This window comes from Babylonia areolata, chromosome 1, assembly GCF_041734735.1.
Source record: "Babylonia areolata isolate BAREFJ2019XMU chromosome 1, ASM4173473v1, whole genome shotgun sequence".
Classification (NCBI taxonomy): domain Eukaryota; kingdom Metazoa; phylum Mollusca; class Gastropoda; order Neogastropoda; family Buccinidae; genus Babylonia; species Babylonia areolata.
In genome coordinates, this window is record NC_134876.1 from 26,860,232 (window position 1) to 26,886,474 (window position 26,243).

Sequence of the window (26,243 nt, forward strand, 5' to 3'; positions counted from 1 at the left end):
CGTTACATCATGCTGTCTCTAAATGTAATAGAATCTGATTATTATGATCATCGCCACATGTCCCTAGTACCTGTATACAGCATGCCACACCTTACATCATAATGTCTCTTTTTGTAACAGAATCTGATTATTATCATCATTATCACCTGTCACCAGTACCTGTATAAAGCATGCCACAAGTAACGTCAAGAAGCCCAAAAAGATAATAGAATCAGAAACTGAAACGAAACCTGAAAAAGACAATGTGGCATATTCATGCATGACCATTTTGTCAATTTTTCCCCAGAGGATAATAGAAATAACCTGAACACAATCATAATTATACATGACACACAAAAACACAATGAAACCACCACCACCACACAACTCCCTCCCAAACCAACGCTTCACTGCCACCACCTAACTTCATGTCCCCCACCCCCTCCCACACACCTGTAGAACATGAGGCAAGGCATCAAATAGCTCAGCCAGCTTGGTGTAGCCATAGTCGGCCACGCGACACTGGCGGCCAAAGTGGTGGTGGTAGGCAGGGATGAACTTGGAGGCTGGGATTGAACAGGTGCGCGACTGACGCAACAAATCACTGATCTCACGGCTCAGCAGCGCCATCTGCTGGGATAACATTGGACTGGTCCTGCCACAGATGGCCTCTGCACACAGACCATTGACACAAACCTGTCAACAGAACAGTCCCTCACACAAAGACCACTGACACAAACCTGTCAACAAAACAGTCCATCACACACAACACAAACATGTCAACAAACAGTCCATCACACACAACACAAACCTATCAACAAACAGTCCATCACACACAACACAATCCTGTCAACAAAACAGTCCCTCACACACAACACAACACAAACCTGTCAACTAAACAGTCCCTCACACACAACACAACACAAACCTGTCAACAAAACAGTCCCTCACACACAACACAAACCTGTCAACTAAACAGTCCCTCACACACAACACAAACCTGTCAACAAAACAGTCCCTCACACACAACACAAACCTGTCAACTAAACAGTCCCTCACACACAACACAAACCTGTCAACTAAACAGTCCCTCACACACAACACAAAACTATCAACTAAACAGTCCCTCGCACACAACACAAACCTGTCAACAAAACAGTCCCTCACACACAACACAACACAAACCTGTCAACTAAACAGTCCCTCACACACAACACAACACAAACCTGTCAACAAAACAGTCCCTCACACACAACACAACACAAACCTGTCAACAAAACAGTCCCTCACACACAACACAACACAAACCTGTCAACTAAACAGTCCCTCACACACAACACAACACAAACCTGTCAACAAAACAGTCCCTCACACACAACACAAACCTATCAACAAAACAGTCCCTCACACACAACACAAACCTGTCAACAAAACAGTCCCTCACACACAACACAACACAAACCTGTCAACTAAACAGTCCCTGCACATTAAAGATCCCCAAATCCATATCAGTGTTCAGCGCATTATGGAAACAAGAACATACTCAAGCAAGCACACCCCTGAAAATGGATTATGGTTGCCTACCAAGTGGGGTAAAAATGGTCATGAATGCACAGAGAAGCCCATTGGTATATGGAGTGAATGTGGAATTTGCAGCCTTTGAATGCAGAAGACACTCAACCAAACGTGGCTGCATTTCATATAACAATGATTACTGTTTGTTGTTTCTACGTTTTTGTTTTTTTGTTGTTTTTTACAAAAAGCAATGCATACTTTCAATTGCTGTTAAGTCTGGAATAATTTGAACTAAGCTATGAGTTTAACCTATACATATTTTACTGGAACAATCTAAACCTTCTGCATACTTGTAGTTCCTGAGAAGACAGCCAGCCAGCCATGCACAATACACCACACACACTGACACAGCCAGCCAGCCAGCCATGCACAATACACCACACACACTGACACAGCCAGCCAGCCAGCCATGCACAATACACCACACACACTGACACAGCCAGCCAGCCAGCCATGCACAATACACCACACACACTGACACAGCCAGCCAGCCAGCCATGCACAATACACCACACACACTGACACAGCCAGCCAGCCATGCACAATACACCACACACACTGACACAGCCAGCCAGCCAGCCATGCACAATACACCACACACACTGACACAGCCAGCCAGCCAGCCATGCACAATACACCACACACACTGACACAGCCAGCCAGCCAGCCATGCACAATACACCACACACACTGACAGACTATGGTGATCACATGATGTGTACACACAAAAACACACACACACACACAAGAGTCAAAAGGACAACACAGTTAAAGGAATGAACAATCAAGAAATCCACTTGGACAAAAAAGGGATAATGAAAACAACAAAGGAAAAACGAGAAAGAAAAAAAAACACAAAAGAAAAAAAAACACCACACAAGACAAAAAAAAAAAGACAAGACGAGACAACATGATGAAGGCAAGACAAAAAGACAGAACATGACAAGTCAAGACAACAAGACATGATGAAGACAAGACAAAAAGACATGATGAAGACATTACAAGATGACATGATGAAGACAAGACAAAAAGACAAAACATGCCAAGACAAAAAGACATGAAGACAAGTCAAGACAACAAGACATGATGAAGACAAGACAAAAAGACATGATGAAGACAAGACAAGACAACAAGGCATGATGAAGACAAGACAAAAAGACAAGACAAAAGACAAAAAGACATGATGAAGGCAAGACAAGACAAGATAAAAAGACATGGTGAAGACAAGACAAAAAGACAAGACAAGACAAAAAGACATGATGGAGGCAAGACAAGACAAAAAGACATGATGGAGGCAAGACAAGACAAAAAGACATGATGAGATGACAAGACAAAAAACGACAAGACAAGACAAAAGACTTGATGAGATGACAAGACAAAATGGCATGATGAGACAAGACAGGACAGGACAGGACATGACAGCAGCTGTTCACCTGCCCCAGGTGCCTCCTTGTTTTCCTGGAAGTGGACCAGCTTGATTCCTTTCTTGGACACGACGATCTCCACACCCGGCACACAGGAGATGAGGTGTTCCATGGGCACTCCGTTCTCCTCCGCCACCGGTATCACGCCAAACACCGCGCCGTAACACGTGGGGAAACTGCCACACACAACTACCACGTATTGAACTACCACCGGTATCACACCAACATCACACTGAAACACGTGGGGAACTGCCACACACAACCCCAACACCACATATTGAACCGCCACTGGTATCACGCCAGACACTGTACCGTAACACATGGGGAAACTGCCACAAACAACCACCACACCACACACTGAACCACCACTGGTATTACACCAGACACTGTACAGTAACACGTGTGATAACTACCACGCACAACCACCACACAGTGAACCACCACTGATGTCATGCCAAACAGCGCACCGTAACACGAGGGGAAACTGCCACACACAACCCCCACACCACACACACACATCCCACCAACCAGGTCAACAGGTCAGTTGCAATGGGAACATACCATCAAGAGCTCAGTCACAACAGGGTCATGCCCTCATGAGGTCAGTCACAACAGGGTCAAGCCCCTCATGAGGTCAGTCACAACAGGGTCATGCCCTCATGAGGTCAGTCACAACAGGGTCATGCCCCTCATCAGGTCAGTCACAACAGGGTCATGCCCTCATGTCAGTCACAACACGGTCAAGCCCCTCATCAGGTCAGTCACAACAGGGTCATGCCCTAATCAGGTCAGTCACAACAGGGTCATGCCCCTCATAAGGTCAGTCACTTGGGGTCATGAGGTCAGTCAGATGGGGTCAATCACTTGGAGTCATGAGGTCAGTCAGATGGGGTCAGCCACAACAGGATCATAAGGTCAGTCACATGGGGTCGTGAGTCCTGGTCAGTTCAGGGAACAGGGAAGACAGGACAGTCCTGGTCAGTTCAGGGGACAGGGAAGACAGGACAGTCCTGGTCAGTTCAGGGGACAGGGAAGACAGGACAGTCCTGGTCAGTTCAGAGGACAGGTTAGACAGGACAACAGTCCTGGTCAGTTCAGGGAAGACAGGACAACAGTCCTGGTCAGTTCTGGGGACAGGGAAGACAGGACAACAGTCCTGGTCAGTTTAGGGGACAGGGAAGACAGGACAGTATCCTGACCCAACCAACCATTTGTGTCTGACCCTTTGGGGAAAAAGCAGCTTTCACCTTTATGTGATGCCATGACAGAATCATTCGGCCATCGAGACCTTTAGTGTGTGTTCATCAGTGATCAGGGTTCCAGTCCCCCATTTTGGTATGGTGTTTTGTGCTTGAACTGCATGTTTGGTGTGTATCTGTTATGCATGTGTGGGTGTATGTGTGAACGTGTGTCTTCATGTTTTACATTTATTTGCTTATTTATCATCATTGTTGTCCTATTTATTTATTTATTATTATTATTATGATTATTATTACTACTACCTTTTTTATATTATAATTATTATTTATTTATTTATTTATTTAGTTATTCATTTATGTACGCTTATCTATTATTTATTCACTTTTTTTTCTTTCTTTTTTTTTTCTCAAGGCCTGACTAAGCGCGTTGGGTTACGCTGCTGGCCAGGCATCTGCTTGGCAGATGTGGTGTAGCGTATGTGGATTTGTTCGAACGCAGTGACGCCTCCTTGAGCTACTGAAACTGAAAACTGTGCTTGGGAAAGACATTTCAATTTCCTTCACTCCACTCAAGTGTGAATGGATATTATACTGGTTGGGGACGGTTAGTATGGTGGAACGAGAGGATGAAGCCCTGTCTTACTATGCCGAGCCCTAGCTGAGTGTTGTTGCTGGTCATTGTTTGGACTCAAAGACGACAACTTCAGATGGAGGATCTGTGACTGTGGGTCCAGAGGTGAGGCCAGTTCTGGCGTGGAAAGCTCGCTAGCATGCATGTATGACATGTGGGTCTGTGCTGTAGTGGAAGTGGAGGTAGTTAGTGTCCTTGCCTGTCCCAGCCTCTGCGATGCACTGCAGATAGTAAACACAGTAGGTATCAATTCACGGGACTTTTCAATTTTGACGTTTTATGCATGCATTTCAGTTCACAAGTTTACTTTCGTTTGTGTGATGGTTGTGTGTGCCACTTTCTATAGTTGTGGTGCAGTATTTGGGGTGATAATAGCAGTTCCATATGTTGAGTGATAGTTGTGTAATGTATGTGTGTGGTGTGGTGGTTGTGTGCATGGTGAGATGGTTTGTGTGGTGTGGTGGTATAAGTGTGGTGTGATGATTGTGTGTGTGGTATGATGGTTGTGTGTGTATGGTGTGATGGCTGTGTGTGATGGTTGTGTGTGTGGTGTGATGGTTGTGTGTATGGTGTGATGGTTGTGTGTGTGGTGTGATGGTTGTGTGTATGGTGTGATGGTTGTGTGTGTGGTGTGAGGGTTAAGTGTATGGTGTGAGGGTTATGTGTGTGGTATGAGGGTTATGTGTGTGGTGTGAGGGTAATGTATGTGGTGTGTGGTGTGAGGGTTATGTGTGTGGTGTGAGGGTTGTGTGTGTGGTGAGATGGTTTGTGTGTGATGGTTGTGTGTGTGGTGTGATGGTTGTGTGTATGGTGTGAGAGTTGTGTGTGTGGTGTGAGGGTTGAGTGTATGGTGTGAGGGTTATGTGTGTGGTGTGTGGTGTGAGGGTTGTGTGTGTGGTGTGTGGTGTGAGTGTTATGTGTGTGGTGTGAGTGTTATGTGTGTGGTGCGAGGGTTATGGTGTGAGGGTTGTGTGGTGTATGTGGTGTGAGGGTTATGTGTGTGGTGTGAGGGTTGTGTGTGGTGTGACGGTTGTGTGTGTGGTGTGTGGTGTGAGGATTGTGTGTGTGAAGTGTGGTGTGAGGGTTGTGTGTGTGGTGTGTGTGGTGTGAGGGCTATGTGTGTGGTGTGTGGTGTGAGGGTTGTATGTGTGTGGTGTGAGGGTTGTGTGTGTGGTGTGTGGTGTGAGGATTGTGTGTGTGGTGTGAGGGTTGTGTGTGGTGTGTGGTGTGAGGGTTATGTGTGTGGTGTGAGGGTTGTGTGTGTGGTGTGAGGGATATGTGTGTGGTGTGTGGTGTGAGGGTTATGTGTGTGGTGTGAGGGTTGTGTATGTGGTGTGTGGTGTGAGGGTTGTGTGTGTGGTGTGAGGGTTGTGTGTGGTGTGAGGGTTATGTGTGTGGTGTGAGGGTTATGTGTGTGGTGTGTGGTGTGAGGGTTGTGTGTGTGGTGTGAGGGTTGTGTGTGGTGTGAGTGATATGTGTGTGGTGCGAGGGTTGTGTGTGTGGTGTGTGGTGTGAGAGTTATGTGTGGTGTGAGGGTTGTGTGTGGTGTGAGGGATACGTGTGTGGTGTGAGGGTTATGTATGTGGTGTGAGGATTGTGTGTGGTGTGAGCGTTATGTGTGTTGTGAGGGTTATGTGTGTGGTGTGAGGGTTGTGTTTGGTGTGAGGGTTATGTATGTGGTGTGAGGGTTGTGTGTGGTGTGAGGGATACGTGTGTGGTGTGAGGGTTATGTGTGATGTGAGGGTTGTGTGTGGTGTGAGGGATACACTGTGGTGTGAGGGTTATGTGTGTGGTGTGAGGGTTATGTGTGTGGTGTGAGGGATATGTGTGTGGTGTGAGGGATATGCGTGTGGTGTGAGGGATATGCGTGTGGTGTGACAGTTGTGTATGTGGTGTGAGGGTTGTGTGTGGTGTGGTTATATGTGTGGTGTGAGTGATACATTGTGGTTTGTGGTGTGAGGGATACGTGTGTGGTGTGAGGGATACGTGTGTGGTGTGAGGGATATGTGTGGTGTGAGGGATATGTGTGTGGTGTGAGGGATATGTGTGTGGTGTGTGGTGTGAGGGATATGTGTGTGGTGTGAGGGTTATGTGTGTGGTGTGAGGGTTATGCGTGTTGTGACAGTTGTGTATGTGGTGTGAGGGTTGTGTGTGGTGTGATGGTTATGTGTGTGATGTGATGGGTATGTGTGTGGTGTGATGGTTGTGTTTGACTGACCTCATGAGGGGCATGACCCCGTTGTGACTCAGCAGGAGGGAGTGGACGTGGGCGGCGAAGTGTTTTCTCTGCAGTCTCACGCTGGGCAGCATTCCGATGCTCAGGGCCTCAGCATACTGCGGGCTGCCCTCGGGGCAGTGGAACAGGCACACCGGCTGGTCCATCGCCTCCTCCTGATCCACGCATATGTTCAATGTTGACAGGATGAGAACTCCCAATCAATGGAACAAAACTAAGATTTCAAGAAATTAATATACACAAAACATTTTAAAAAAGAAAGAGAGAGAAAAGAATGTTCGTCTGCGTATTTTATTGGTGGAAATGGAGCTAAAAACATTTGCATACATATCAGATACAACACGTGCAATTACGTTGTTTTCCTCCACTACCATGTTCTAAACATGAACACTAAACATAAACACACACATACACCATCCCTTTCACAAACACTATCATAAAATATTACAACACAAAAGCTAACTTAAGTGTAAACAATATTTCAGTTTAACTTGTGAAGCTTTCATCTGGAGAGTGTTTCAGAGTAAATTAAAACCCAAAAATGAAAATTTCAAGCTAAAATAATACTGCTGACATTGTGTGAAAAATCAAACAAAATTCTATCCACCTCTTCTGCACCAAATGTTCTCCACGCGACCAGCTGGACTGTTGATAATACAATTACCTATTAAGGGAAGATACGTCTGTCCTCAGAAATGAAAGGCTTTAAAACAAAAAAATACACAAGAACCAAAACCATGGTGTAACAGAGTAGGGAATGGCCTTCAATAAAGAAGGCTGACTATGCACACACCTGGAAGGGGGTGGTAAGAGAGCAGGGAATGGCCTTCAATAAAGAAGGCTGACTATGCACACACCTGGAACGGGGTGGTAAGAGAGCAGGGAATGGCCTTCAATAAAGAAGGCCGACTATGCACACACCTGGAAGGGGGTGGTAAGAGCAGGGAATGACCTTCAATAAAGAAGGCTGACTATGCACACACCTGGAAGGGGGTGGTAAGAGAGCAGGGAATGGCCTTCAATAAAGAAGGCTGACTATGCACACACCTGGAAGGGGGTGGTAAGAGAGCAGGGAATGGCCTTCAATAAAGAAGGCTGACTATGCACACACCTGGAAGGGGGTGGTAAGAGAGCAGGGAATGGCCTTCAATAAAGAAGGCTGACTATGCACACACCTGGAACGGGGTGGTAAGAGAGCAGGGAATGGCCTTCAATAAAGAAGGCTGACTATGCACACACCTGGAAGGGGGTGGTAAGAGAGAGTGGCCTTCAATAAAGAAAGCTGACTATGCACACACCTGGAAGGGGGTGGTAAGAGAGCAGGGAATGACCTTCAATAAAGAAGGTTGACTATGCACACACCTGGAACGGGGTGGTAAGAGAGAGTGGCCTTCAATAAAGAAAGCTGACTATGCACACACCTGGAAGGGGGTGGTAAGATCAGGGAATGGCCTTCAATAAAGAAGGCTGACTATGCACACACCTGGAAGGGGGTGGTAAGAGCAGGGAATGACCTTCAATAAAGAAGGCTGACTATGCACACACCTGGAAGGGGGTGGTAAGAGAGCAGGGAATGACCTTCAATAAAGAAGGCTGACTATGCACACACCTGGAATGGGGTGGTAAGAGAGCAGGGAATGGCCTTCAATAAAGGCGGCTGACTATGCACACACCTGGAAGGGGGTGGGGGGGGTAAGAGAGCAGAGAATGGCCTTCAATAAAGAAGGCCGACTATGCACACACCTGAAAGGGGTCATCAAAGTCCTCAGGGGTGGGGGAGGGGGTGGGGCAGACTCCTCTGGCCAGTCGGACCATGCGCCCTGCCCCCCCTCGGTCCATGATGTCCACCACATCCTTCATCTTATACAGGTCAGACACGCTGACCGACTTGTGGTACCTAAAACATCATTATGCACCTGTATCATATACCTGTGATAACTGAATCATTATACACCTGTGGTACATGAAACATTGTTATATACCTGTGATACCTGAAACATTGTTATATCTGTGATACGTGAAACATTACACACCTGTGGTACCTGAATCATTGTTATACACCTGTGATACCTGAAACATCGTTATACACATGTGACACCTGAAACATCACAATACACCTGTGATACCTGAAACAATGTTATTTTCCTGTGATACCTGTGGTACCTGAAACAAAATACACCTGCGACATCTGAAACATCGTTATACACCTGTGATACCTAAAACATCATCATACACCTGTGATACCTGGAACATCACACCTGTGATACCTGAAACATCATACACCTGAGAAACCTGAATCATCATCATACACCTGTGACACCAGTAACATCAGTATACACCTGTGACACCTGAAATATCAACATACACCTGTCATACAGTGTACAGGTCAGACACTGTGACCAACTTGTGATACCTGAAACATCGTTATACATCTGTGATACCTGAAACAGTTATACATCTGTTACACCTGAAACATCATTATACATCTGTGATACCTGAAACATTGTACAGGTCAGACACACTGACTTGTGATACCTGAAACATTGTTATACATCTGTGATACCTGAAACATTGTACAGGTCAGACACACTGACCGACTTGTGATACCTGAAACATTGTACAGGTCAGACACACTGACCGACTTGTGATACCTGAAACATTGTACAGGTCAGACACACTGACCGACTTGTGATACCTGAAACATTGTACAGGTCAGACACACTGACTGACTTGTGATACCTGAAACATTGTACAGGTCAGACACACTGACTGACTTGTGGTACCTGAAACATTGTACAGGTCAGACACACTGACCAACTTGTGATACCTGAAACATTGTTATACATCTGTGATACCTGAAACATTGTACAGGTCAGACACACTGACCAACTTGTGATACCTGAAACATTGTACAGGTCAGACACACTGACCGACGTGTGATACCTGAAACATTGTACAGGTCAGACACACTGACCAACTTGTGATACCTGAAACATTGTACGGGTCAGACACACTGACTGACTTGTACCTGAAACATTGTACAGGTCAGACACACTGACCGACTTGTGATACCTGAAACACTGTACAGGTCAGACACACTGACTGACTTGTGGTACCTGAAACACTGTACAGGTCAGACACACTGACTGACTTGTGGTACCTGAAACATTGTACAGGTCAGACACACTGACCGACTTGTGATACCTGAAACATTGTACAGGTCAGACACACTGACCGACTTGTGATACCTGAAACATTGTACAGGTCAGACACACTGACTGACTTGTGGTACCTGAAACATTGTACAGGTCAGACACACTGACCGACTTGTGATACCTGAAACACTGTACAGGTCAGACACACTGACTGACTTGTGGTACCTGAAACACTGTACAGGTGAGACACACTGACTGACTTGTGGTACCTGAAACATTGTACAGGTCAGACACACTGACCGACGTGTGATACCTGAAACACTGTACAGGTCAGACACACTGACTGACTTGTGGTACCTGAAACACTGTACAGGTCAGACACACTGACTGACTTGTGGTACCTGAAACACTGTACAGGTCAGACACACTGACCGACTTGTGATACCTGAAACATTGTACAGGTCAGACACACTGACTGACTTGTGGTACCTGAAACATTGTACAGGTCAGACACACTGACTGACTTGTGATACCTGAAACATTGTACAGGTCAGACACACTGACCAACTTGTGATACCTGAAACACTGTTATACATCTGTGATACCTGAAACATTGTACAGGTCAGACACACTGACCGACTTGTGATACCTGAAACATTGTACAGGTCAGACACACTGACTGACTTGTGATACCTGAAACATTGTACAGGTCAGACACACTGACCGACGTGTGATACCTGAAACATTGTTATACATCTGTGATACCTGAAACATTTTACAGGTCAGACACACTGACCAACTTGTGATACCTGAAACACTGTACAGGTCAGATACACTGACTGACTTGTGGTACCTGAAACACTGTACAGGTCTGACACACTGACTGACTTGTGGTACCTGAAACACTGTACAGGTCAGACACACTGACTGACGTGTGATACCTGAAACATTGTAAGGTCAGACACACTAACCGACTTGTGATACCTGAAACACTGTACAGGTCAGACACACTGACCGACTTGTGATACCTGAAACACTGTACAGGTCAGACACACTGACCGGCTTGTGGTACCTGAAACATTGTACAGGTCAGACACACTGACTGACTTGTGATACCTGAAACATTGTACAGGTCAGACACACTGACCGACTTGTGATACCTGAAACACTGTACAGGTCAGACACAGACTGACTGACTTGTGGTACCTGAAACACTGTACAGGTCAGACACACTGATCGACTTGTGGTACCTGAAACATTGTACAGGTCAGACACACTGACTGACTTGTGGTACCTGAAACATTGTACAGGTCAGACACGCTGACCGACTTGTGATACCTGAAACACTGTACAGGTCAGACACAGACTGACTGACTTGTGGTACCTGAAACACTGTACAGGTCAGACACACTGATCGACTTGTGGTACCTGAAACATTGTACAGGTCAGACACACTGACTGACTTGTGGTACCTGAAACATTGTACAGGTCAGACACACTGACTGACTTGTGGTACCTGAAACATTGTACAGGTCAGACACACTGACCGACTTGTGATACCTGAAACACTGTACAGGTCAGACACACTGACTAACTTGTGGTACCTGAAACATTGTACAGGTCAGACACACTGACTGACTTGTGGTACCTGAAACATTGTACAGGTCAGACACAGACTGACTGACTTGTGGTACCTGAAACATTGTACAGGTCAGACACACTGACTGACTTGTGATACCTGAAACACTGTACAGGTCAGACACACTGACTGACTTGTGATACCTGAAACATTGTACAGGTCAGACACATTGACCGACTTGTGGTACCCAAAACATGGTCTTACACCTGTGATATCTGAAACATTGTACTGGTCAGACACACTGACTGACCTTTGGTACCTGAAACATCACACCTGTGACACTGGAATCATCATCATACACCTGTGACACCGGAATCATCATACACCTGTGACACATGAATCATCATCAGACACCTGTGACACATGAATCATCATCATACACCTGTGACACATGAATCATCATATATGTGACAGCTGAAGCATCACACCTGTGATACCTGAAACATCACATCTGTGACACCTGAAACATCATCATACACCTGTGATACCTGAAACATCACATCTGTGACACCTGAAACATCATCATACACCTGTGTGCTGCATCAGAGAGACAAATCAAAATCTGAGAACTCTGAGTGAAAATGTATTATCAAACACAATATTGTGCTGTCAGTACAAACACATACCAAGAATCAGAAAGGAACATGAAACCATCCAGCAATGACTAATGTTTGTGTTTGACTTTCCATTGGACTAGATCACAGTAATCATCACAATGCAATACCTTTGACTTCCCACTGGACCAGGTCACAATAATCATCATAATGTGTTACCAAACACTGACAACTGTGACCTCTGACTTCCGACTGGACCAGGTCACAATAATCATCACAATGTGTGACCTTTGACATCCCACTGGACCAGGTCACAATAACCATCACAATGTGTGACCTTTGACTTCCCACTGGACCAGGTCACAAAAATCATCACAATGTGTGACCTTTGACTTCCCACTGGACCAGGTCACAATAATCATCACAATGTGTGACCAAACACTGACAACTGTGACCTTTGACTTACCACTGGACCAGGTCACAATAATCATCACAATATGTGACGTTGATTTCCCATTGGACCAGGTCACAATAACCACAATGTGTGACCTTTGACTTCCCACTGGACCAGGTCACAAAAATCATCACAATGTGTGACCTTTGACTTCCCACTGGACCAGGTCACAATAATCATCACAGTGTGTGACCAAACACTGACAACTGTGACCTTTGACTTCCCACTGGACCAGGTCACAATAATCATCACAATGTGTGACCAAACGCTGACAACTGTGACCTTTGACTTACCACTGGACCAGGTCACAATAATCATCACAATATGTGACGTTGATTTCCCATTGGACCAGGTCACAATAACCACAATGTGTGACCTTTGATTTCCCACTAGACCAGGTCACAATAATCATCACAATGTGTGACCTTTGATTTCCCATTGGACCAGGGTCACAATAATCACAATGTGTGACCTTTGAATTTCCATTGGACTAGGTCACAATAATCACAATGTGTGACCTTTGATTTCTTATTGGACTAGGTCACAATAATCACAATGTGTGACCTTTGATTTCCTATTGGACCAGGCCACAATAATCATCACAATGTGTGACCTTTGATTTCCCATTGGACTAGGTCACATAACACAATGTGTGACCTCTGATTTCCTACTGGACTAGGTCACAATAATCATCACAATGTGTGACCTCTGATTTCCTAATGGACCAGGTCACAATCCTCATCACAATGTGTGACCTAAGATTTCCTACTGGACCAGGTCACAATAATCATCACAATGCGTGACCTTTGATTTCCTAATGGACCAGGTCACAATCCTCATCACAATGTGTGACCTAAGATTTCCTACTGGACCAGGTCACAATAATCATCACAATGTGTGACCTTTGATTTCCCATTTGACCAGGGTCACAATAATCACAATGTGTGACCTTTGATTTCCTACTGGACCAGGTCACAATAATCAATACAATGTGTGACCTTTGATTTCCTAATGGACTAGGTCACAATAATCATCACTATGTGTGACCTTTGATTTCCTAATGGACTAGGTCACAATAATCATCACAATGTGTGACCTTTGATTTCCAAATGGACCAGGTCACAATAATCATCACAATGTGTGACCTTTGATTTCCTGATGGACTAGGTCACAATAATCATCACAATGTGTGACCGAACACTGGCACTTGTGACCTTTGATTTTCCACTGGATCAGGTCACAATAATCATCACTATGTGTGATGTTTGATTTCCCACTGGACCAGGCCACAATAATCATCACTATGTGTGTCCACACACAGTCCACTGTGACCTTGCGCTTTAGTCAGGTCTGGAGTGCATGCATCCCTATTTATTTGTGTGCCTATCAGAATAAATTCTACAGAGGATGCCACTTATGTTTCCAGGAGTTCTTTGTCAGTCCATACTGCTCCTAAGGAGACGATGGCAATGTGGTTAAGATGCTTATCTGCCAATACAGTGTCCATGAGGGTCTGGGTTTGAACCCCAGTCTCACCCTTCCTCCCACGTTTGGGAAATCAAATTGAGCATCTAGTTGTTTGGATGAAAGGATAAAGCAAGCAACTAAAAGGTTAGAAAATCCACAATTCTACCTGACCACTGATTTTGCAATGCTAACCACTGATCAGAAATCAAACCACTCACCTTTTTTCATAATTCTCAATAAATTTAAAGACTGGCATCGTGTAACCCTTTGCATCTGACAGGATGGATATAGTTTCTTGTCTGGAATGAGAAAATAGAGAGTGGTAGGGTGTGGGGGTGGGATAGAGACAGAGGCGATGGTTAATAAATGCTGACACATCATACATCTGCATTACAGTTTGCCTAAAATGCTGTACATCAAATTCTGAAAGGGTCATTTCTGGTAGAAAGTTATAATATACATTATTATGGGAAAACTGTGATAGTTGTTTTGAAAAAAAAAGAAGAAAAAAGTATCTTTGAAACAAACTAAAGTAAGTTTGTGAATGCATCTGATAACATTTCAACCATGCGATTTTTTAACTGATAATCTACATGAAATATGTCCATTTGAATACTGAAATAATGCTAATACATGCTAATAATAACAAAATACATTTTGTAAAGTGCCCTTTCTATGAGCTCAGTGTGCTTTGCACGAAAAGACTACAATACAGATTACCTAAACCACTCATGACCATTCACTCTCCCTCCCCCCACTCTCTCATTTCTCATATATAATGCAGTCAGTTGGGAGGCATGGGGTGGTGCTGGAAAAGTAGGAAACCAAGAGTGCTTACACACAGGTTCTGAAAAGATGAGTTTTTAGTCAAGAGCAAAAGGCAGAGATGGAGTCAGATGAACGGATACAATGTGGAAGGTTGTTCCAGGAATGAGGAGCAGCAAAAGGGAAAAAAGCATTCACTACAGGATTTGTATTGACAAGGAATGGGGAGCAGCAACGGGGGAAAAGCATTTACTACAGGATTTGTACTGACAAGGAATGAGGACCAGCAAAGGGGAAAAAGCATTCACTACAAGATTTATATTGACAAGAGGAATTTTCAGAAGGGAACAAAGAGTGGGGAGTTCTTAAGGGTGTGTTCGCACTGATGAGGTCAGAAAGACTGGTCCAGTTGAGTGGACAGCAGAATAGCAGAGACACTCAATTTTGTATTTACACCCCCCCCCCACCCCTTCCCCCTATGAGGAGCCAGTGCAGAAAAAAGAGAAAAAGAGAGATGTGATCAAAATGTGGGACTGATAGTCTGATAGACAGCACTGTTTTGAAGTTTAAGAATTCGCTGAAGATTATCAGGACAACCTGTGAGAAAAGAATCACAGTTGTCGATTCATGAGAGCACAAAATCAGATATTAGTTTCTGTAGTTTCAACAGAAAGATACTGACAAACACAGAAAGTTTCTGACAGAGTTAATCCATCAAAGTTCACAACTGACAATGCTTATCAGACTGCCCACCTGAGTGTGTATACTGGGGTTTGAGTAAATCTGAGCAAGAACAACTCCAAAGTATATGCTCCATCAAACACCAAAGCAGACTACAAAGCATGATCAACACTGGAAAACACTTCCAAGTTTGATAAACAAAAGATCACTGACCATATGTATTAAAAAGAAAATGGAATAAAGTCTCAGACAGTGTTTTACTTCTTCCAAATCAGAAGTTCATGAAATATGTGCAGTAAAAATTTAATTCAAAAGTCAACCTGTTTTTCCGGGTGCAGAACCAATGATATTCTAAAAAGAAAGATTAAAAACATATTCAAGTCCTTGCTGACCATGTAACCAGTGGTAAACAGCAGAGAACAAGGCAGTTCATGGTGTACTTTGCTGACCCATGCAACCAGTGGTATACAGCAAAGTGTACCTTGCTGACCCATGTAACCAGAGAAAACAGTTCAGGGCGTGCCTTGCTGACCCATGTAACCAGTGGTAAACAAAGAAGACAGTTCAGGGTATACCTTGCTGACCCATGTAACCAGTGGTAAACAAAGAAGACAGTTCAGGGCGTACCTTGCTGACCCATGTAACCAGTGGTAAACAAAGAAAACAGTTCAGGGTGTACCTTGCTGACCCATGTAACCAGTGGTAAACAAAGACAGTTCAGGGTATACCTTGCTGACCCATGTAACCAGTGGTAAACAAAGACAGTTCAGGGCGTACCTTGTTGACCCATGTAACCAGTGGTAAACAAAGACAGTTCAGGGTATACCTTGCTGACCCATGTAACCAGTGGTAAACAAAGAAGACAGTTCAGGGTATACTTTGCTGACCCATGTAACCAGTGGTAATTAGCAAAGTGTACCTTGCTGACCCATGTAACCAGTGATAAACTAAGAAGATAGTTCAGAGGGTACCTTGTGCTCTCTGCAGGCGCCTGATCCCGGTCATCGTTTAGTGTGACATTGATCCTCTTATAGCCGATCTTACGGCGGTGAAATTGAGAGATGGCGTACCTGGCGTCTTCTATACACGGCACCCTGACTGAGGCAATGGATGTGTTGTCGGCCTGAGTACGAACACATATGCCCAATACCTGGAACAACAATGCATGTGTCAGAAACAAACTGACACTCACACATAGAAATTCTCATCCACTTCCACACAAATGTACAGATTAAAAATGTTTAAGTTATTGACAAGTACAATAGTACTGCCACTCATATTGAAAAACAACCAGTTTGTGAAAGGCACCAAATCAAATGTACAGAATGCCAAAGCAGGAAAAGTGGTTGCGGACATTTTATTCTTGTTTTATCCATGCACACCAAACATCACATCACAACCCACTAACATCACAATGCCTAGACCCATGAACATCACACCACATCCCTCAGACCCACTAACATCACATGACAACCCACAGACCCACTAACATCACACTACATCAAACAAGACACACTAACATAACATCACATCACATCACATCACATAGACCCACTAACATCACACCATATCACACAGACCCACGAACATCATACCACATCCCTGAGACCCACTAACATCACACCACATCACTATGCACAGACCCACCAACATCACATCATCAAACCGACACACTAACATCACACCACATCGCATCACATCACACAGACCCACTAACATCATGTCACATCATACAGACCCACCAACATCACATCATCAAACAGACACACTAACATCACATCACATCACACAAACCCACTAACATCACATGACATCACACAGACCCACTAAGATCACACCACATGACATCACACAGACCCACTAAGGTCACACCACACTGCATCACATCACACAGACCCACTAACATCACATCACATCACACACACCCACTTAACATCACATCACATCACACAGACCCACTAACATCACATCACATCACACAGACCCACTAACATCACATCACACACACCCACTAACATCACATCACATCACACACACCCACTAACATCACATCACACCACATCACATCGCACAGACTCATTAACATCACATCACATCACACAGACCCACTAAGTGACTAACATCACATCACATTACACAGACCCACTAACATCACACCACATCACACAGACCCACTAACATCACATAGATCCACTAACATCACATCACATCACACAGACCCACTAACATCATATCATCACACTGATCCACTAACATCACACCACATCACACAGACCCACTAACATCACATCACACAGACCCACTAACATCACATCACGTCACACAGACCCACTAACATCACACACACCCACTAACATCACACCACATCACACAGACCCACTAACATCACACCACATCACACAGACCCACTAACATCACATCACACAGACCCACTAACATCGCATCACACAGACCCACTAACTTCACATTACATCACACAGACCCACAAACATAAGATCACAATGCACAGACCTGAACCTGGGGCTGGAAGGTGGCAGCCAGGATCTTCCTCCACTCCTTCTTGGTGATGTTGTAGTCCAGGTTGGTGACAGTCAGATCCACAGGACCATCCCTGTCCCCTGACTGCTGCGACTTGAAGTAGGCCGCCTCCAGACTGTCCTCGTCCTCGTCATCAAACACATCAGACGTCGACACACTTCTGGAACTGTACGGTCTGTTGGGCTGTTGCTGCTGGACAAAAGTGTTCCATACACATGTCCACATTATAAGAACCAGGTGTTTAATTGCCACTGTCAGTGTTCACATACACACATGTCCACATATCTATATGAACCAGGTGTTTAACTGCCACTGTCATTGTTCACATACACACATGTTCACATATCTATATGAACCAGGTGTTTAACTGCCACTGTCAGTGTTCACATACACACGTCCACATTATATAAACCAGGTGTTTAACTGCCACTGTCAGTGTTCACATATACACGTCCACATTATATAAACCAGGTGTTTCACTGCCACTGTCAGTGTTCACATACACACGTCCACATTATATAAACCAGGTGTTTAACTGCCACTGTCAGTGTTCACATACACAAGTCCACATTATATAAACCAAGTGTTTGACACTGCCAGTGTTCACATATTACACACACGTTCACATAATAGAAACCAGGTGTTTAACTGCCACTGTCAGTGTTCACAAACACACATGTTCACATATTCATATAAATCAAATAAACCATGTAACTAAGTAATGTGTAATGTGTGGCATATTCAAGTGAGCACACATGTTGATATGCTCTGACTCTGTGTGTGTGTGTGTGTGTGTGTGTGTGTGTGTTCTGGGGGGGAATGTATGTGGGGGGAGGTCATGTGTGTCATCAGACAGTACAAGTTGTATTCATCACACGATACTATTCTCCGGAAAGAATATCCAGGTGGTGGATATGTCTAGTATCACAGACTGACATAAGCTTACTGTTGGGTCAACAGTGTACTTAGAGCTGTATGATCAATGGTATCTCCACTGCTAAGGGAATTCAAATAACATTAACGTGATTAAATCTTTTGTGAAAAACTAATGACTCAAACTAGGAGGCAAGATAGCACTGGCTCTTAGTGCTGCAGCCCTGGAAGCTAGTTCACTTTTGGGGACCATTCCAACACTGACTATTCTAAACCCCTCTTGGCTGAAGTGTGTGGATGTATCTTTTATAAGACGCTTTCTACTTTTATCAAATTGTAGCCCAGATAGACGGGACAGCAGTTGCCTCCACTGCTATTCAGATGGTCATAGTCATTTGCTGTTCAGGGCCTGGTTGCACAACTGCCGTTAGCGGTTACCTGTCCAGTAAAACCCTAACCTACTGCTAAAATTGGTCGTTTTGCGGCAAGCCAGCTAAACTTGCGTTGCACAAGCTCAATTTTCACTACCTGTCAGTTTAGTGATGAAACTTTACAGGTTCGCGGAGCAGCTCTAAAACTCATAGTGGACAGTGAAAGCAAGACAATGGCGGCAGTGTCAATTCACCAACTGAAATTTTCCGACAGTAACGTCTACAGAGATAGTGTTTGAACAGAGAACGTTTCAATCTTTTATGATCATTATGACGATGTTGAACTTTATCAACATTTCCGTATTCGACGAGCAGAAAGTGTGAACTTTGTAAGAAACGATTTGGCGTTCCGCTACAACAGAAAGAGCTCCATGTCGCCGGACGTGGGATGCAAGTATACCGACTTGCTCGCATTACGTTTTTATGCGATGGAAAATTTCCAAAACATCATTAAACAGAACACAGTGGACATGCCAAGTGAATCGAGAACAGCAGTTCACCATGTGACGGATGTGTTGTGCATGAGAGCAAGACAACATGTTTGTTTTTCAAGTCGAAAGTACGCGACCCGACAGAAGTGTGCATTCATGTATGTCAGTCAACCCCAGGTTTGCTGAATGTGTTGGGATGTGTTGATGGAGCACAAACACGGATTCAGGCACCATTTCACAATGAACACTGGCTGTTCGAAAGGATATTTTCAACTGATTCTGACTTAATGAAGGTGAGTTCTAACACACACACACACACACACAACATAGTATCTGATATTCATATTATACAATCTCAATACTGAAATGATACATTCAATCAAAGGTATTAATACTCATTCTGCTATCTATAATTAATGACCAAACCATCACATCATCACCAAACTTACTCATTAAAAAAAACAAAAAAACAAAAAAAAAAAAAACAAAGAGGAAGATAAAAATATACTCAATGTATTGACACAAAACATTAACATGTCTTTCCCTTTTAATTTATGACAAACTGACCAAATTTACTAACAACAACACAGACTTTATGAGAAGATATATGTGATATCTGTCTATCATGTGTATTTTTGATGGAACATTCTATGAATGATATAAAATTTACTGTAGGATTTTATGAAACAACAGAGTATGGGGTCAGGGGGTGGGGGGTGGGGGAGTAGTTTTATATTTGGCACTTTTTTATGCTCTGGGTGTCATATGATTTGTATACATGTGTACTGTGCAATTATTTATATACATGCTACACCCCAAAGTTATCTGTGAGAAATTAATGATAAAATTAACTGAACTGAATACATACATACATATTACAATCAAGTGTAATAACATTTTGTTTCCTTTTGTATCACCAAATTCATTAATAATCAACACAGGGTTGAAAAAAGAAATAGAAATATTTGTGTTTGTGTATTCTCAATATTGAAATAAAGCAGTCAATCAAAGGCATTACACTTTTTTCTTCTATTTCTAATTTGTGACTAGACCGCCTTCAAATTTACTAATACACAGCACAAAGGGAAAGGAGAAGATTCAATATTGAAAGAACAAAACCTTTTTCATTTAATTTTGAATTAACAAATAAACCATTACCAACTTTACTCACGGAGGGCTGGAGAAAGAAAAAAGAGAACGAGCCAGCGAGCGAGCGAGAGAGAGAGAGAGAGAGAGAGAGAGAGAGAGAGAGTGTGTGTGTGTGTGTGTGTGACAGCTAAATTTAGGTTAATCTGACAACAGTCTCAGTCAGTCAGTCAGTCAGAGTGTGTGTGTGTGTGTGTGTGTGTGTGTGTGTGTGTGTGTGTGTGTGTGTGTGTGTGTGTGTGTTGTGTTGTTCAAACTAAGGTTAATCTGACAATAAATGGTCTCAGTAAGTCAGTCAATCAGTCAGTGTGTGTGTGTGTGTGTGTGTGTACGTGTGCACGTGTGTGTGCATGTGCGTGTGTGTTTGTGTGTGTGTGTGTGTGTGTTGCTCAAACTAAGGTTAATCTGACAATAAATTGTCTCAGTAAGTCAGTCATCAGTCACTCAGTCACTGTGTATGTGTGTGTGTGTGTGTGTGTGTGTGTGTGTGCGCGCGCGCGCGCGCGCATGCCTGGCAGTAAATTGGTTGACTCAGTGTGTGTGAATGTGTGTTTATGTCTGTGTGTACTATGCACTTGTGTATATGTACATCATTCTCACAAACTGTTGACATGTGGCAACCTGTTTGTGGTGTGTGTGTGTGTGTGTGTGTGTCTGTGTGTGTTCAATGCATTTATGTGCATGTCCATTATTCTCACTACCAGCAGGCAGTTGTCACCTTATTTATAGTGTGGTGTGTGCAAACCTGTCTACTTTGAAGCCTCCCCAGCGCTGAGTTTTCAGTGTCAGCTGTTCCTTTTCTGCCTCTAATTTCAGCTGTTTGTTTCATCTCTTCCTGCAGTTTCTCTTTTTTTTTCCCCCATCAAAACTAATGAAGTGGTATTTACTTCAAAGAGTATACATAGACACTGACAAGTTTCTCTTTTTCCATTTTTTTCAATATGACATTCATGTATTTTCCAGAGCCTGTTGGTCGGTGTTGGCTTGCTCGTAGCTGTGCTCTGGCAGCGTCCGATACGAATTTAGACCATTTTTCTTTTACAACTGTGACTGAACGTTCATCAGGGCCGCAGCATTCATAGCAACTGTCACCTCTGACCACGCCTTCTGCTTTTCCATGTTTGTCAGTGTGGTTTTGAATGTACATTGTAAAATTTCTTTCCACAATAAACCTAAAATATCTGCTGATGTAACATTTCTCTTCTGAACATGCTTGGAATCTCATGTTGAGGCCATGTTCAGGTTGTGCGAATGAGCAGAACAGAATCAGAAACTGTCACTGCATGTCTGTTGCAATGAATTAGGTGGGGAGTAAAAGGGAATGCCCGAATCTATTTATAACCGATGGCTTTGCTGCCTGCAAACAGCACTACCTTGATGGTAACTAGCTGTCAGTTTATTTCAAGATGTGCGAGGCAGTTAGTGGCGTGCTTCAGCTGACAGCTAACTACCTGTTGGTTAACGGATTTGCTGGTAGTCAGGCTGCGCTACCTGACTGCCTGTTGTGCAACCGGCCCCAGATGGTCATCATCATTGCCTCCACTGCTGTTCAGATGGTCAGTCATTGCTTCCACTGCTGTTCAGATGGTCACAGTCATTGCCTCCACTGCTGTTCAGATGGTCAGTCATTGCCTCCACTGCTGTTCAGATGGTCAGTCATTGCCTCCACTGCTGTTCAGATGGTCAGTCATTGCCTCCACTGCTGTTCAGATGGTCAGTCATTGTCTCCACTGCTGTTCAGATGGTCATAGTCATTGCCTCCACTGCTGTTCAGATGGTCATAGTCAATGCCTCCACTGCTGTTCAGATGTCATAGACACAACTGACTCTCATACATCAAAGTAAAATACAACTGACTCTCATCCATCAAACGACAAAGTAAAACACAACTGACTATCACACAAAGTAGAACACAGTGGACTCTGATCCCTGTGAGAAATGGAACAGCCACAGCCACATAGCCCTCACCTGCACACTGCTGTTGCCTCCTGCCCCCTGGCTGCGAGGGCGGTTGTAAGCGTTGTAGTTGAAGCGTGAGGACTGGCGAGGGCCAGGGTTGTAGGTGGCGGAGTGCAGACCTGACTGCTGGTGGGGGTAGAGGGGTTGGGGGTGGAGGAGGCGGGGTGGGGCCTGCACAGCCTGGTAGGTAAAGCTGTAGGTTTTGGAGATGTTGACGGTGCCCGGCACCACCCCATCCCCTGTGGTCGGAGGCATGGCCCCATGGTAGGCAGTCAGTGGTGGGGGAGGCTCCGACAGGTTGGGGGGCGGGAAGGGCTGGACCTGCGACTCTGACGTCAACCCTTTCTGACCGTCCACCCCCGGTGGGAACAGGGGGCGCTGCAGCAAAGGTGTGGTGCGGGCGATCTTGCCCTTGGTCAGGCCGGGCGGCTCTGTTGCCATGTCTCTCTTCACCAGCACCGAGCTGGAACCGTACACCCCGCCCTCCTCCTGCTGTGCAGGGAACATGCCTGCCCCCTGGAACGCACTCTGCTGACTGCAGTAGCTGAAGGCGCTGGGGTTGGCTCCATAGTTGTGGGAGGGGTAGCTGGTGGTGAAGGCATTCTGTCGGAACTGTTTGACAGGACTGCTGCTACCCGGGGCACCGGGGGCTGGGCTGTGGTGCCGGCGGTCCCTGCTGTGACTGCGTGGGTCCCCCTGGCTGCTGCCTTTGTCTGGCGTCACAACAAATACAATGTCACTGTGCTACCTCTGACGTCACAACAAACATACTGTCACTGTGCTGCCTTTGATGTCACAACATTCATACTGTCGCTGTGCTGCCTTTGTCTGATGTCATAACATTCATACTGTCACTGTGCTGCCTTTGATGTCACAACATTCATACTGTCACTGTGCTGCCTTTTGATGTCACAACAAACATACTGTCACTGTGCTGCCTCTGACATCAAAACAAACACACTGTCACTGTGCTGCCTTTGACGTCACAACAACAAACATGCTGTCACTGTGCTGCCTTTGACGTCACAACAACAAACACACTGTCACTGTGCTACCTTTGTCTGACGTCACAAAAAATATACGGTCACTGTGCTGCCTTTGTCTGATGCCACAAGATTCAACATACTGTCACTGTGCTGCCTTTGACGCCATAACATTCAACATACTGTCACTGTGCTGCTTTTGTCTGACGTCACAACAACAAACACTGTCACTGTGCTGCCTTTGACGTCACAACATTCAACATACTGTCACTGTGCTGCCTTTGTCTGACATCACAACAACAAACATACTGTCACTGTGCTGCCGTTGACGTCAAAACATTCAACATACTGTCACTGTGTTGCTTTAAGTCACAACATTCAACATACTGTTCTTGGAGTTTTAGTTTCAAGGGGTCACAGCATGCAGACTGATCCATATATGTATAATACACTATATCAACTGTTTTTTGGTTGGTTTTGGCAGACGCTGACCTCTGCATAAAGCCAACATGCTGATCAGGTCTTGACAGCCTATCCTAGATTTGTGTAAATCATCAACATTAATGCTTATGTAAGGTTATGGTCTTGTAAAACCAATAATCATGCTCTCTCATGGCAAAGGGATGAGTTTATTGTAATCTAATGTTGTTGTCTTACTCTGACGCCTGCTTCAGAGATTAAAAATGTTCTAATTGTCACTGCATGCAACAAGCAAAAGCTGAGGAAACAATGTATACAAATAAACAAAAAACAAAACAAAACAAAGAACCTGAGAGAAGAAACAGAGTAATGAGGACATATACAATGCCTTCTCTTTTCCCTGTTTAGAAAGTGTTAGCCTACAAGGACAAATCAAGCACAACTAAGATCAATCTGAATGAAATTTCTATACCTTCTGACCTTTAAACTCACAATCCATTTCCATTAAAACCCACAGGGATTTCCTGAGCACTTTCAATTAATTGCTCATGGCTGTGAAATTTCAGTCAACAATAACTGCTGAACTGTCAGAATGGTTGACGTTCATCTGCTAATACAGAGTCTATGAGTGTCTGGGTTCAAATCCTACTCACACAAGTTTGACTGGAAAATCAAACAGAGCATCTAGTCATTCAGATGAGATGATAAACTGAGGTCCTGTGTGCAGCACTTGGCATAAAAAAAAAAGAACCCATGGCAACAAGGGTGTTATCCTCTGGCAAAAATGATCCTGTAAGAAAATTCTTTACAATCAGTGACAGCTGCTTTTCAAGGATTGTGTAACATGTTCAGACATCTTCAATCACCCACAAGTTGAGAAAAAGGTATCAGAAGTAAACAGAATGAAGGTTAGAGTCAAACCACTGCCATGTCTCACATTTGGACGGACTGAGTCTTGCGGTGACAGAATCATCCACAACAGCAGTGGTGACAGAAATCCTTTGGCCATACACATCCTCTCCCTCCAAGCGCCGCTTAGCTCTGGAGAAAAAAAAAAGTTAATAAAATTCTGTATAAACTTTATAAAAGTCTTCAATGAGCTGTCCAGTATCTTTCTAAAAACCCTCAAACATCAATTTCGCACAGCACTTTTGTGGAGAAGAAGCAACAAACACACACACACACACAAAAAGGATAAAATAAATAACTTTAAAGATAATATATTATTTAGAAAAGATAATGAGGCTTACTGTTCAAAATGCCACTCTTTCAATCTGATTTCCAGGTATGCATTTGTAATTGGGTTTTCTGATATTTGATGGGATTACTTTCGAGCACATTTACTTTTTTTTTTTTTTTTTTTCAAATGGGTGGTGGGAGAGTGCCATTAGTCAAATCCACTAGTTTGGGGTTGGGGGGGTGGGGGGGGGAGTGGGGGGGTCGGGAACGGGGGGAGTTAACATTCAGATACTGGTCAATCATTGCTTTTGTACTGTTTTCAACGAATATGGACAGAAAATGATATATCAGGTTTTAAAAATTTATCTCCTACACATTTTATCATTGAGACAATGCCTATGCAGTGGAACACTGGAACAGAAACCATTTATTTTCAAAATGTCAAATAAAAAAATTTACTTAATTTTTTTTTTTTTTTTTTTTTTTTTAAGCCAGCCAGCCTCAGCGAGGACAAATGAAATCTA

The 26,243-nt window shown here is 44.0% G+C and overlaps 1 protein-coding gene across 12 annotated transcripts in view; it reads right to left on the reverse strand.

The window, feature by feature from the left end:
* LOC143281342 (meiosis regulator and mRNA stability factor 1-like) overlaps positions 1-26,243 on the reverse strand; it is a 79,034-nt gene that overhangs the window by 31,461 nt on the left and 21,330 nt on the right. For 10 of the 12 annotated variants that reach the window (XR_013055120.1, XR_013055126.1, XR_013055122.1 and 7 more), the window contains 9 exons: positions 25,478-25,581; positions 23,147-23,850; positions 18,271-18,489; positions 16,731-16,909; positions 14,532-14,612; positions 8,788-8,941; positions 7,027-7,199; positions 2,988-3,154; positions 433-650 (listed from right to left, as the gene is read on the reverse strand). Coding sequence is in view for 5 of the 12 variants with exons in the window: in XM_076586586.1 (XP_076442701.1) it covers positions 433-650; positions 2,988-3,154; positions 7,027-7,199; positions 8,788-8,941; positions 14,532-14,612; positions 16,731-16,909; positions 18,271-18,489; positions 23,147-23,850; positions 25,478-25,581 (1,999 nt within the window). In the remaining 7 variants the exon portion in view is untranslated. The remainder of the gene's footprint in view (positions 1-432; positions 651-2,987; positions 3,155-7,026; positions 7,200-8,787; positions 8,942-14,531; positions 14,613-16,730; positions 16,910-18,270; positions 18,490-23,146; positions 23,851-25,477; positions 25,582-26,243) is intronic. The other 2 variants (XM_076586580.1, XM_076586593.1) reach the window with 2 other exon arrangements.